A 14,226-nucleotide genomic window follows, 5' to 3' on the forward strand; every position below is an offset into this window, starting at 1 on the left:
TATAATGGTAAATCCATGAGCAGAACAGTAACCTTTAACAATCAAATTAAGCTCTTCGTATTCTGTTCACACATATGCAGGATACACAGTTCACATGTCACAATCTATGTCTAATGTAGAGATCCCACACAGCGAGGTCGGTTTCAAGTTGTGCTACGTTGCACAGCTGTTCTCTAATATGCCACACATGTTGACGGATACATGTCTCGATGTCAACTGAGATTTACTTTGAAATTAGTTAGGGTTATTTAATTTTTGATGGGTGGCAGCAGAGAGACAGAAAAACAAGGGGGGGTGAAATGCAACAGAGGTCGTCTCAGCGAATCATAGTCCATTACTCTCCTTTTAGCTCGGGTTTGGTCTCCACCAGCTGGCTCGTCAGCTGCTGTATGTCCCACTTTTTCACCAGCTAGTCAATAACGTTGCCTTTCTGCTGTTCGGTGCTTCAGTGCACAGTGTTTTTCTGCGCTGGAAACAGGCTGCTGCCTGCCTGCCCCGCCGTGCCTGGGTCGATGTGATACAGCGAGGGTGAACTCAAAATAGTAGAATCGCAGGCTGCGTTAATAACAAGGTAAAAGACGACAAATGAGCTGCAGAGTTTAGGGGAATTCCAGAGATGCTGATCATTTTCTTTGTGTTTTTCACTACGAGGGGCACTTCACATTACATGTAGTCACCTGATTCACTGTTAATGTAAAAATATTGATTAGCGCAGCTCTAAAATCCCAGTTTAACAGCAGCTACAGCATTTTTAAGATTTTGTAATGTGACATATTTCAGACTGAAACAGATAAGCGGGCAGGATATAATAGGGGATGGGATCAAATCGTTCAGGGATTGGATTAGACTCATCAATAGGGGGCGATACTTGAGTCTCTAGAGGACCACGGTCATTTGGCGCTGTGGAGCTCGCTGGCCTCAACCCGCACCTCACCCGCACTGCTGAATCAGGAGGAGGGTGGCGAGGTTTTTGTCAAATGATGCCCCAACACTCTCTGTGACCCTTTCTGTCACTCAGCGAGCTACTACGACCCACAAGCTAATGAGGTCAAGAGCGGTTTTACTATATGATGGTCCGGATTAACTCGCCGCCCAGAATCACATTCGATTGGATAAAGTTGTGTAGAGGCCCTCAAGTGCAGGATGAGTCATAAAAAATCCTAACATCTTAAATGAAGAGAAATTAAGGGATTTTAATTTATAAATCCTGATATCAAAAATGTAAGATTAGTGGTTCTTTAACAGATCGAAAAGTTATACTGTGTTTTGAAAAATGAAGTTGAATGAGTGAAATTTGCCATTCTATAGGATGAAATAAATTTCCTAAAAAATAAAATATTGTCATATTTTTCTTGGAAGCACATTTTTATCCATCAACATCAAATACTGTATTCTGAAAAAAAAAAAAAAAAATGTAAAAGATGATAATGTTGTTTTGTTTGCCTAAAAATTATGGTGATTAACATATTTCTCTAGTTGACTGACTGCATGTAAAGTAATGAAACCAGAAAAAAAGGCTGAGATACCACCCTGATGTAGGAACACAGCTTGATACACTGGATAAGAGTCGCGTTTGGCAAAATGACTGCACACTGTATACACAAAATGTTACCGTAATAAATACTTAATTTTATTTTAATATCGGTAACTACTAATGTAAATAAGCAGCCAAGCCTGCTGCTAACATGCTGCACTTTATACATAGAAGATTCATACTCCTCCTCTGTTTAGTCACCAAACATGTTTACATTGACAAGATCTGTAGTGCCTCATTGTTTCTATTGGTTTCCCCAGTGCTTTTACTGTTTATTATACAGTACTGTGTTCTTATATTCATCTCTCTCCCTGAACTCTATTAATATTTGCAGCTGCGGCGAGCTAATTTCCCTGAGGCGTCCGGAGAGTTTAATATAATGGCATCACGCGATCTACTGTGAGATCACGCTTTCGCACCGTACCTCTCTCCGATGTAGCCGGCTGTGCACTGGCACTGCCCGCTGATGTGGTCACACAGGCCTCCGTTACGACACGTGCACTCCTGGGAGCAATTGACGCCGAACGACCCGAAGGGACACGGCTGTGCGCACACCGGGCCCTGAGGAGGAAGATCACATGACGTTTACATGAACGTGTGCATACAAACAAAACACCGTGTGACGGACAGAGCCCCGGGTAATGCCAGATAATAAATTCAGTAAAATCCAGTTATTTGTCACAGTAGACGACAGCGGTGATGTCAATAGTGGCCGGTGAAAGGCTTCAAAAATGGCAGAGGACTTCTCAGGTTGATGACCTTAATCTGAGAGGCCCTAGGCCTCAGTTTTAAGTAAAAAACAAAAATCCTAAAAGGTTGATCTGGGGTTTTTAGCGTATTTCGAGTTCATTTACAATAACAGAAACCCAACACTTTAACGGTCAACCAGTCATCGTGTATTTGTTTCTACAGTAAGAACTGCAATCGTACTTTTTTTCCCTTTGCTAGTTTTACTGTTCATTGTGAGTCTGAGCAGGTGCAGCAGGATGACTAAATAGCTCCTAACCCTATAAAAGTTTCATAAGTGCTGGTTTGAAAACATATCTGGGTGTCCCCTGACGAAACTAAATACCATTAAGGAGGATTAAACCAAGCCGGGAAAAAAATTCAACTTCAGGGAAGAAACACTGAAAGCTAAACTTTTTTACGATGAAAAAATTGTAATATTAAATGTCTGTAAAAAATATTCATCCTCAGCTCAACAGGATGATTTCAGCTTTGGGTTAAAAACAAAAATAAAAAATAAAAAAAAAATAAAAACCCCATCAATGGGAATGCACATTTGTTGGTTTTTGGTGTGAACGAGGTGCAGGTCCTACCACCCAGCCGGCGGGACAGGAGCACTCTCCGGTGACGTGATGGCACGTCCCTCCATTCTGACAGGGACAGCGCTGTTCACACAGGGAGCCATGTTTGCCTGGAGGACAAGGCTCCTCACAGCTGGACGGGAAAGACAGAAGAGGCAAGGCGCTGAGGTTGAGATGTGACATTTGATGGGGAAACATCTAATCGCTGACATTTCTGTATTGTTACGAAAGATGGTGGATCAGAAAGTTAAGTCAACATGCGAAACATGAATAACAGTACATACTGTATCCCCATTTATTAAAGTGTAAATATAATATCTACTAGTTGAGGGAACTCACAATTGGGAGTTGGTGTATTGGGAAATTATAAAATAATCGTGTTTATACATTTAGCATAACGGGGTTTTTTTCCCATTGTTCTGACGCATTTGCACCAACTGTGTTTTAAAAATGCAAATGCTGTGTTGCAGTGATCACAGCTCTGAAGCCTCTCACTTAACCTTTAATGATTTCTGGTTCACTGACGGTTTGCAGAACATTTAACGCAAGTGCAGACACTGACACTGAGCCTTCTGCTCATAAAATTCAGAATCTTGTTCCTGATAAAGAGAAATCTGTTCCTGTTGTGTTGGCTCAATGATGGCGTGAAAATATGCAGAGCCACAAAACCTTTGACTCTATATACACCTAAAAAAAAAAAAAATGGAAGCAAAGAGAGCAGCAAAAGCAGCTGTGTTGTAGGAGTGTGTGGATGAAAGGTGGCAAAATCTATAAAGGGACAACAGTTGTCCATCTTTATATCGGGGTCATTTCTGACAATGTGCGGTTCCACCAGCCTCCAGTGCGCCAGTTTGGAGGGAGTGTTTCCTCCCCCTTTTCTTCTTTTTCAGCGTGAAAACTCAAGTCTCACATTTTTATTTATCTAACCAGGGAGGAAAAATTGAAAGTTCAAAAAGTCATTCCAAGTTTTTTCCTGTGTTTGTAATCATTTGCACATTATTGGGTTTTAGTGCATTAATGACAAACCTGAAAGTCTTTATTTTACATAAATAAAATTACTCTTCGGTATTTCACTTTTATACATCACTTACATCCTGAGGAGTAAAGCTGGCACCAATTGTGTTGAAGCATCTTCATTGTCTGCACTTGGTATTTTGGTGATAGATTCTCCTTATAGATTTTTCTCTGATGAGCAGTAGCACTATGTCTTTTAATAAAATGAATAAATGTTCATTAATACATTAATAATGTTATAATGTTAATTTAGAAGTTACCTTTAGGAGTAAATTTCGATTAAGCCTACATTAATAATATAATACACAGATGAATCAAGCAGTTTTAACATATATTCCTTTTTGCCAAACTTCAATGTTCAGCTTTAATTCTGGAGATCACTGCATCTCTCAATCAAAACTGTAAAAATGCCAAAGCCCATCAGCACAGTCGTGGAGAACTTGCAGGGAGCGTTCTGAAAAGACCTCAGAGGGGCAGACCTTCAGGAGGCTTAAGAGCCGAACAGCTACTCACAAGGCCCCGGTGTATCCGGGCGCACAGAGGCACTCGCCGGTCTGATGATGACAGGTGGCGCCGTTGAGGCACTGGCACTCCAACAGGCAGTCTTTGCCGTAGAAGTTGGGGTCGCAGGGCTCCTCGCAGCGCCAGCCCTGGTAGCCGTCGGTGCAGACGCAGGCTCCGGTTATCGGGTTACATTTGGCCCCGTTCCGGCACTGACAGCGGTTAGTGCAGTGGGGGCCCCAGAAGTCGCTCTCGCAGCCTGGACAGACAGAGGGGGGAGCGTGTGAATCAACGTGCCATTTAGAACTCTGTGATCATCAGTATCTGCGAGAGTCAAGGAGGTCTGAGGCCATGGAGGAGCCAGAGAGGTCTGAGAACGAAGTAATCCGCGTAAAAGTGTTAACGTTTGACAGAGAAGAGCGGAGGAGAGTGAGGCGAAGCGAGGGCCGGTGAGATAGGAGGAGGAGAAAACAGAAGTGAGGAGCGCAGGACCCATATTTATCAAACTTCTAAGAATTGCACTAAATAAAGCTCTGAAAGCCAACTCGGGAGCAAAACAGTTCTTTGCTGAGAGTGAGAAATTAGACACATTTATCAAGTGACTAACTCCTACTCACGGGGAAGCGGAGGAGTAACACTGAAGAGCAGCTCTCAAGCGATCACGATTGATCAGAGACATGGATTTAAATCGGCCATGTTGTTCATTCTGTTAAAGAAAATCCTGACATTTTCCTCAGTCATGTGTTATTGCAGTCACCTGAAGCGCTTTTAAATTTTGTTCTTAATCCAAAAGGAATTTCACGAGCACCTTTTGTTTATGTGACAAATATATCTGTCTTCGGATATTTTTACACCGGCATTCAATTCTTTTTACCGCCATTCATACACCTCATATACTGCACATGTCTACAAGTGTAGCTGCCAATAAGATAACAGTCATAATAACTCATGATTTCTACTGGATCCCCAACTTCAAAACAAGAAGAACGGTGGAAACCAATGCTTTGGGTCATATTTCATGATTTTGTTTAAAAGCTGGAGGTTGTGCGTTCAACGGAACAGGAGGCCCAGGTCAATATAAAGTTGGTCCGAAGTGCCAATGATGAACGATGAGAAAGTGATTGACAAAAAACGGGGCACAAGAGCTTATGAGTCCCTATTGAATAATAAAAAAAAAAAAAAAAAAAAAAACAGAAAAATGTCCAGATGAAAAATACAGTTGGTTTGAAATGTCTATTAAAAAATAACGAGAAAAGATCAACTACAACTGGTCAGTCCTCGTCTACTGAAAATATATCACAGTTACATGTGTGGGTGTTTATTTTTATTTTTTTGTGTCTTCCTAAGAGAAAAGAAGAGAAGAGCTTTACTTGGCCTTTAAAGGAACAGTGGACTGTTGCTGTTAAAAGAAACAAACGAGATATTAACAACTGCAGAAAACCAGATGAGATGATGCAGCAGACATCCAGTCAAAGTATTGGTCCCAGTCTTCACGAATACTGGCAGGAGTACTTTTATAGCGGTTTAACCTGCATTGAGGTGGTAACTCTGCATACCGTCATCTCCAATTGTCAGTGAGAGGTGACTGGCTGAAAGATTCGGAGCTGGTCTTGACTTCGGTAAAGTCCGTACAACGGACAACGGACGTTGAAGTCCGCCAACCCGGCTGGTCTGCGACCTCTTCGCGCCGAGAGACAGCTAAGTGCGAGCCAAGCCGAGTCAGCTTTTACTTATAAAGTGATTTTAAGACTACAAACCCACTGGGACCAAAGATGCACACCAAAGTGCAGAGGCGGACTTTGGAGGAGAATTTTAAGTTGAAGAAGAAAGAAGAGTAATCCGCAGTCTGGGTGCAGCTGTGGCAAAAATCCTGTCACTGATGTTAAAAAAAAAAGTGATAAAACCCACTTTACTTCAATTCCGATACTAATTACTCCATGAGAAAAGTAATTAGTTACTACAGTTGTTTCATATCTTTTACCAGCATATTTCCACTTTTCCCCTCAGTATCTACCTTGCTGGCCTCTTCTAATGTGCTCTGCTCCACTGTGCTCATCTACCTTCTTTTCAACAGGACTCGAAGGCAGACTGAGACGAGGCAGATCTCGTTATAGTATTTTCAACATGTTTCACCAAGCGGCCAGAAACGGCCGAGGGTGTGACTCAGCAAAGATCGGCAACTGTAGTCTCACTGCTGTAGGACACACTTCATATTTTGCCCTTACGTTTCAATTTGTCACTTCCTGACCTCGGTAAATGTCAGCGTCTGGCACTGTAGGCGAGTGGAAGGAACCCGCTGAATGCAGAGTAAGGATAAATGGGACTTGTGTAGAATAACCCAATTTGTAATTTAAGCTGATCAGTCCCGTGTATTTACATTAAACGGTTGCTTACGCACTTTCATCTCGGCTGAAAATGAACCATTCAGGGTGAGTACTCCGACCTGTGTGGCACTGAACTGCAGTAAAACTCTCTAGGACCAACTGCTCCTAAAGGCCCCTGCACGCATCGAAGAGAGTGCCTCAAAAATCCCCTCTCTAATGGTGGCTTGGTCTGCATCTAACTATTTCTGTAACCTCCCAAAACGGACGATACAGCAGTCACACCCGCTTCGCGCAGAGATCGGCCAAGTGTGGCCGGAGGGAAAAAAAATTCAGCAGGATTTTCGGCTCTTGCAGGCTCTCTCTTTTTATCCCGCCACTTTTCACGTGCACAACTGGATGCCTCTGAGGAAAGACTGTTACCCCCACTTCTTTGATTCACTGTGCTGAGACTACAAAAAGATGGAAGAGAGTTCTTGGGGAGAGAGTGGGGAGTCGGCCGAGAGGAGGCCATGATTACGGCTCTTCACACCACCTCCGACCGCAGCCACCCGGAGCGGGTAGAAACATTTCCGCCTCTGGACGTCGCTTACAAAGTCCCTGAGGCGGGATGCTCCCGACTGTAACGGATGTCCAGAAGTGCATTAACAATCAAATATTGTTCCTCATTTATCCTGACGAGACAAGATAATAGCTCCGAACAGAGCACCACAAAGACCGGCCTGCAGTGGTAACGTGCAGCATGATGGATGCAGGAGCTCGTGCAGTTGCCTCCACACAGCAACACAGTCAAGCCATCAGGCTGAAACAGCAGAAAATTCGGTATTTAGCATTTTAATTCTCTAGGCCACTGCATCCGGTGTTTGGCTGAATAAAGTGGAACTACCATGGGACAATGGATTATGGGTTGCTATTTGTTCTGTATTCCAATGCACTCTTATTTACAAAAATGAATTCTGCATAGTTCCAGGCAAAGTTATTTTCAGCCTCTTTAGGCTCTTATGACCAGGTGGAATGTGTTTTTTTTTTAAAATTCCTTCCTTTAACCCGTATCTTTCCCTTTACATACACTAATGAAAGTGGATCCGATTGTCAGGATCTGCATTCAGAAAATATATCAGAGGCCTGTGAGTGGATGAATTGCTGGTATAAATCGGAACCTGGAGATATTAGATGAAAACAAGTACAAAAGATGGAACAGTTTATTGTATATTACATCATCTCAGAAAACTTAGCACTATTATCTTTTTGATATATGCCCTCAGAGCGAACTGCACTCCCCAGAAAGTACCCAGAGACTGAGTGCCAAGAGCTCTGAATGAATGGCCTACAGTTAATAGGAACTAGAGTCACCGCCTTGGGGCTTTATGCCCCTGCCAAACAATCAAGTGGCAGTTTACATCCACGTCTGTCCAGGCTCATTTAATATATTTAGTGAAGACTTGAAGAATTCAATAAAACCTATGAAGTGTATTTTCCCATTTGTGATAGGAGTATACGAATAAAATTGATTTGACTTGGTCTTTTGTATGTCTCCTATATTGGTGTGCGAGTTCGCTGAGAGAAATTAAAAAAAGAGTCAGATTCCTCGCATGTGTTCACACGCTTTGCCAATAAACCTAATCCTGACAGAGCACAAAGTTGTTGACAGTTGACAGTAGACAAAGCTTCAAATGTGAACGTTGCTGCAAAGAAGCCACAAGCTCTAAAACGTGGGCCTGCTGTTAATTTTTGAATTAAAAGATCATGAGTCGTTTTCACAGACCTTTTTATGGCAAACCAACCAAAAGACATCATGTTCATATTCAGCAGTATTTGTCATTTTTAAATATGGTTGGATTAATGGTTTTTCTTTCAAATTGGATTAATTCATCGTTTTGAAAAAAAAGAAGTTTTTTTAAAAATTATGACCACCACCTAACCTTTGACCTGATGGATTAGGAGAAAAATGTTGGATTGTTTTTATCGCTTGAAAAATTTTCTCGGATATCATTTTATACTAATACGAGTTGTCGGACATTGTGGCAAAACCAGGAGGGTTGGATGGAAGAGACGGACCTTAACCGGACGGACCACCATGAGACGGAAAGTTGATCCGGGGGATGACGGAGGAGGCGGTAGGTGACGGGAAAAAGTCAGAAGGAGGAGGTGTGAGACGGTAGAAGTTGGAAGGGGGACGGACAGACAGACGGATTTACCGGTTTCAGAAAAAGGCCTAAACAACCTCAAAACACTCTTCAGTTCACAGAACCAAGTAAAATATCAGATCATCAATGCCATCACTTTGAAATATGGTCAAAAATTATGGTTTGAATTTTGTTTTTGCATGCCGAGAATTATTCACGGTGGCGCTGACTTTTTTGCTTTTAGGATATATCAAAAAGCGGACTTTGATGACATTTTATCCTATTAGACATTTTTGTGAAATTTTGGCATGATTAGTAGACATTTTTGAAAATTTTGCCAAGATTGGCAATGTGAATTCTCGGACCTTGACACCTGACCTTAGAGTGACCATATAATAAGACCTTTGACCTTGACCAAGTATGACGTTGTGACAGATCTGAAAAGAGTGTCAACGTGTGTGGTGAACATATCTGAAGAAAGAGAACGAAGTCTGTCAAGGAAAAGATCGAGGACGGTAGGACGGAAGACGGGGGGGATGGACAGACGGATGGAAGGTTGAACGGACGGACGGAAGGTGGGACGGACGGATGGAAGGAGGAACGGACGGACGGACGGACGGATGGAAGGTTGAACGGACGGACGGAAGGTGGGACGGACGGGAAGGAGGGACGGAAGGAGGGATGGATAGACGGACGGACGGTAAGACGGAAGGAGGAACGGACGGACGGACGGATGGAAGGAGGGACGGACGGATGGAAGGTTGAACGGACGGACGGAAGGTGGGACGGACGGACGGAAGGAGGGACGGAAGGATGGACGGACGGACGGTAGGAGGGACGGAAGGAGGGACGGACGGACGGAAGGAGGGACGGTAGGACGGAAGGAGGGACGGACAGACAGACGGATGGAAGGTGGGACGGACGGACGGAAGGAGGGACGGACGGACGGTAGGAGGGACAGACGGACTGACGGAAGGAGGAACGGACGGACGGACAACCCGAAAACATAATGCCTTCAGCCACGACTGTTGCCGGCACAGGGGCATAAAAACTCTGGAAATAGCAGTGAAACAAGCAGCAGGAGACGGGCAAAGTTGTCCAGTCTCGGGGAACTTTCCTCCTCATGCGTGGGTGGTAGTCTCTCAGAAATGATAGTGTTAAATGTTTCATCAGTGCTGTGGTGGACAGAGCTATGAGCAGACAAAGCATAAATCAGACTCACACTCCCTCCCTCTCAATCTCTCTGTAATTTACTCTCTTCCTTTCTCTCAGTTCCTCCTGTCCTCTCTGCAGATCTCTCCCCTCGACCTGTCTCTCTCTCTCTCTCTCTCTCTCTCAAAGAGGGCAGTTCTCTTTATTTCTCTTAACTAGTGAGCCAGCGTAGCCAAATCCTTTATCCTCTCACAGCCTCAATTATTCAGCAGCAAAGAGTCCAAATCAAGTGACTAATGACTTTGATCAAGAGTAGCTCACTGGCACTAAGCAGAACTTTCTGCACTAAATTAAGAGCTGCATAATATACTTTGGCAAGGGCTAACTCTAAGGAATATTTCTAGGTTTGCCCATGGTGTAGTCGCTCTTTGCTAATAATAAAATCTGAGGATGTGCAAGAGGCTTGGCTCCTTTCTCTCCCTCATGTCTAAAAGAGAAACATACCTAGATAGCATTGCTAACCTGGCACTTTATTTCTGTGGCGGTCTCTTGAACCCAAGCTGCCGTTGTCCATTTGTCTCGCAGAGGCTGTTTTATTTTTATTTTCCTAAGCATAATGGTTTTTCGATTAAAGGAGCAGTTAGAACATTTTGGAAAATACGCGTATTGTCGTTCTCGCCGAGAGGTAGATAAGTGGACCGATACCACTCTCACATCGGTTGAGTTATATCTCGTTTCTCTAATCTGTACACACAGAAAAAATGTAAAAGCCTCAAACTGCCACTTTTACATTTCAGTTTGTGCACGGATTCTAACTAACGAGATATCACGTATTTCTTAATGAGCTTGTTTCCTCTTAGCTGTTTCCGCCTGCTTCCATTCTTTATGCTACGCTAAGCTAACCGGCTGCTGGGGGTAATTTCATATTGAGCGTACAGACACGAGACTGGTATCGATCTTCTCCTCTAACTCTCAAACGGCCGAGAGTTAGACAATGCAGCGTGATGATTATTCCATCGGTCAATGCGTTTGAGATGAAAAGAAATCAGGATATTCAGGGTTAACGTCATACAGCATAATACAGATTTTCCAGAATCTGCCGCCCGACCCATCCCGGTGCCGTCCTCCGGGATGGGTCCGGGACCGAGTGTGAGCATTATGCGGCTCGACACTCTCTGAGCTCTGAGCGACAGTTCGACGGAGAATCGCAGGTGTAAACGGTTACGATTTGGGTTGGCCCGTGTCTTTTAAAACAGAGAGGTGTCTAATTAGTGTCTCATGGGCACAGATACAATACATTGTGGATATATGATTAATGGTTTGATATGAAGTAAAATTAAACCCCTGAGAAGGATGATTCCAAATCACTACTCCACCATTTGTGTCACCAATTTCTCCTTCCCGGTCGGGTACGCTCATTCTCCCGCCGGGTTTGTTTTTATAAAACCCAACTCTTCCGTGAAAAGTGGCGTATGCGTCTTTCGTGCCGCGCTTTGTGCGCAGGCGACGGCTATAAATGAGCTCCGTGATTTGGCCGGCGGGAGTGAGTTAAATTACTTGCAAACCAAAGAGCCTGCGAGGAAAAACTGTCACTGAGTCAAAATTGGGTTCTATTTTAAGAGAATGAATAAAGAAAGGGAGGCAATCAAGTTGTATAATCGACTCCAGCAAGACGAACTCCAGACAAAACACAGACTTTAGCACAAGCTAAAAGACTCGCAAATGAGTCATTACACAAAACACACGAGAACACTTAAACTTCAGGACTCATATTCAGTTTTGTCTCTCTTGGCATGGCTTAAGCTAAAATTTGCCAGCCGTATCAACAGCTCTATTATACATTAAGGATGATATTGAGTCAGGTTGTAAAGTTGTTGTTTTTTTTTTCTTCTTATTTATTTCCATAAAAATTGCTGTAAAACGGATCGATCTGCCTTTGACTGCCAGACGTACAGAAGAAAACGTACGGTCAAGACAGGAAAGATACAATTAGCCTGACTCTCTAGTTCAGTACAGGCTTTAAATTCCACATTTTGTGGTGCTGGACGGAATCATGTACTTTTGATGAACAGATGTTTATTTGTCTGCATCACTTCTGTGCATAAGACAGACATGAGAGCGGTATCAGTCTTTGAAATACACAAGAGTAGCCCGCGCACTGTATCCACAGCTCCCTTTTATCAGCGATGTTTTGTCCAATGACCAGAGACGACATAATTATCTCATTTCATTCATATCTTTGTCCTTCTGTATACACACGTACATATTTCAGATACTGACTTCATTACATTATTAAGTGGATGCCTTAAATAAAACAGAAGAGACCACTACGGGACAAAAGGATCATTAAGGAATATCAAAGAATTAATTAATTATTGCCACCTATTTGAGAACAACTATTAAATATCTGTGTTAAGGTTTTCTAGCAATCAATCAGTGAAACCCAAGTAATATACCCCGGAGCTACAGCGGGTCGCCATCTAATCGGAAGGTCGGCGTTTCGATCCCCGGCTCCTCCAGTCCGCGTGTCCTTGTGCAAGATACTGAACCCCTGAATAGCCCCTGATGTGTGTGTGTGTGTGTGTTTATGTGTGTGAGAATGTGGCCTGTAGTGTAAAGCCCTTTGGGTGTTGCAGAAGGTGCATCTAGAACTACCACATCTGGCTCAGCCAGTGACCTCCAGGAAAGACCGGTGATGGCAGACAGCGCGGAAAGACGGCAACTGGGGCAGCGAGGGGCTAGCACCCAGAACTGCAGCTCCGGCGAGGGAGCACCCAAGCAAGCTACGAAGAGCCCTTCTGAAACATACCCCCAATGGATGGAATGTAGAGGTCTAGATCTGGTACTCGAAGCACCCCCATGAGAGCATTCATGGACGACCTAACGGTGACTGCAACTTCTGTTCCTGGGTGCTGACGGCTCCTTCAAGACTCCTCCCCCTTGAGGACTGACTAGATCAGACACCTTAAAAACGACTACTTTATTCTAGAGCTGATGGAAATCTTTCCCAAATTTTGAGCGTCGCTGTTTCATTTGTGTCAAACCTTTTTTGAAACTCTAAAAGAAGAAGTGAACCCTCTGTTGAGGCAGGCAGCAAAGCGCTGTGTGAATATTTAGTTAAAGAAAGAAATGACTAATAGAACTTGGAAGGAGGTGGCGGGGGCAGCACAGGGTGGCACCGCCCCACCCTGAAACATTAGGATGCCAATTTTCCATGTATTTATTTCAGCTGCTACATGCTCCACTGTGTCCAGCAGCTGGTCTCTGACTGCGTCTGTCTGCTGTTTGAAGCTGAGCAGGTAGTGGACAGTGGTTATTTACAGCTGTGTCTCCGAAAGCAGCTGCCTGCTGCGGCCGAAAACGACGCTATGAGAGCGTCGAGAGTGAACCGGAGCGGTGAAGTCCTGGTCTGTAAAGCTCTGTGAAGCCGAGACGAGCTGCTGATTCAGCTGATAATTCTCTGCAGGTTCATCACTACCAGAGACTCCTTTACCATGGTCACGTTGTTTTCACGTGGTCCTTTCATACATTGTTAATATAAAAATATCAATTATAGCTGCTTTTAAAAAAAAAAAATATTATTACTACTTGCTACTGCTTTTGTTGTATATTTCTGTTTGCGTGCAACTGCTTTAGTTGCTTATTTTAGAGGAACTGCTACTGTAATTCTGCTTCACACTGGCTGGTCATGTTACATTCATCATAATAAGGCTATAATACACTATGTGCTAGGCAGATGATATATCTTGTAGAAAAATAGCAGAATTTGACGGACATGATATGTTTTGGCGCGAATATGAACATTTCACACGGGTCATATTTTACAGTTGTGTTGTAAAGTATTATATTGCAGAGCATTATCCTGTGAAGTGCTTTAGGTAATGTCTACACACACAGACGTTAGCTAAATGTGTATGGTTGATTGACGTCGTCATTAAATCTTCTGCTGTACCTACTTAAAATGCTGTTCTCTATTATCACTTCAGCCGTTTGTACAACCCAAAAACCAAAACAAAAAAATTACAGAAAAAAAAAAAAAAACCTAAACGGCTTCACTTTACCAGTTTTGCATGACACAAGCAAAAGGTATGCAATTGTAATAATCATTTGTCATTACCAGGTGGAGGCCAGTTGGTTGAGTTGTTTTGCTTTGACTGAAATGCTACGTGGCCTGAACAAAAATATTTCAGTAAGCATTTCAGGCTGCAGTCATTCGAATGTGCAGAGATCCGGTTTTCCTAAACTTTTATTTATACAGGAAATTCTGCTGA

The 14,226-nt window shown here is 43.2% G+C and overlaps 1 protein-coding gene across 1 annotated transcript in view; it reads right to left on the bottom strand.

Annotated features, from left to right (window-relative positions):
- The window catches only part of LOC120797481 (multiple epidermal growth factor-like domains protein 11), a 132,074-nt gene that overhangs the window by 45,566 nt on the left and 72,282 nt on the right, over window positions 1-14,226 (bottom strand). The window contains exons 7-9 of the mRNA XM_040141214.1: window positions 4,369-4,615; window positions 2,854-2,974; window positions 1,959-2,095 (exon numbers count right to left, since the gene is read on the bottom strand). Of these exons, the coding sequence (XP_039997148.1) occupies window positions 1,959-2,095; window positions 2,854-2,974; window positions 4,369-4,615 (505 nt within the window). The remainder of the gene's footprint in view (window positions 1-1,958; window positions 2,096-2,853; window positions 2,975-4,368; window positions 4,616-14,226) is intronic.

This window comes from Xiphias gladius, chromosome 1 (assembly GCF_016859285.1).
Source record: "Xiphias gladius isolate SHS-SW01 ecotype Sanya breed wild chromosome 1, ASM1685928v1, whole genome shotgun sequence".
NCBI classification, from domain to species: domain Eukaryota; kingdom Metazoa; phylum Chordata; class Actinopteri; order Istiophoriformes; family Xiphiidae; genus Xiphias; species Xiphias gladius.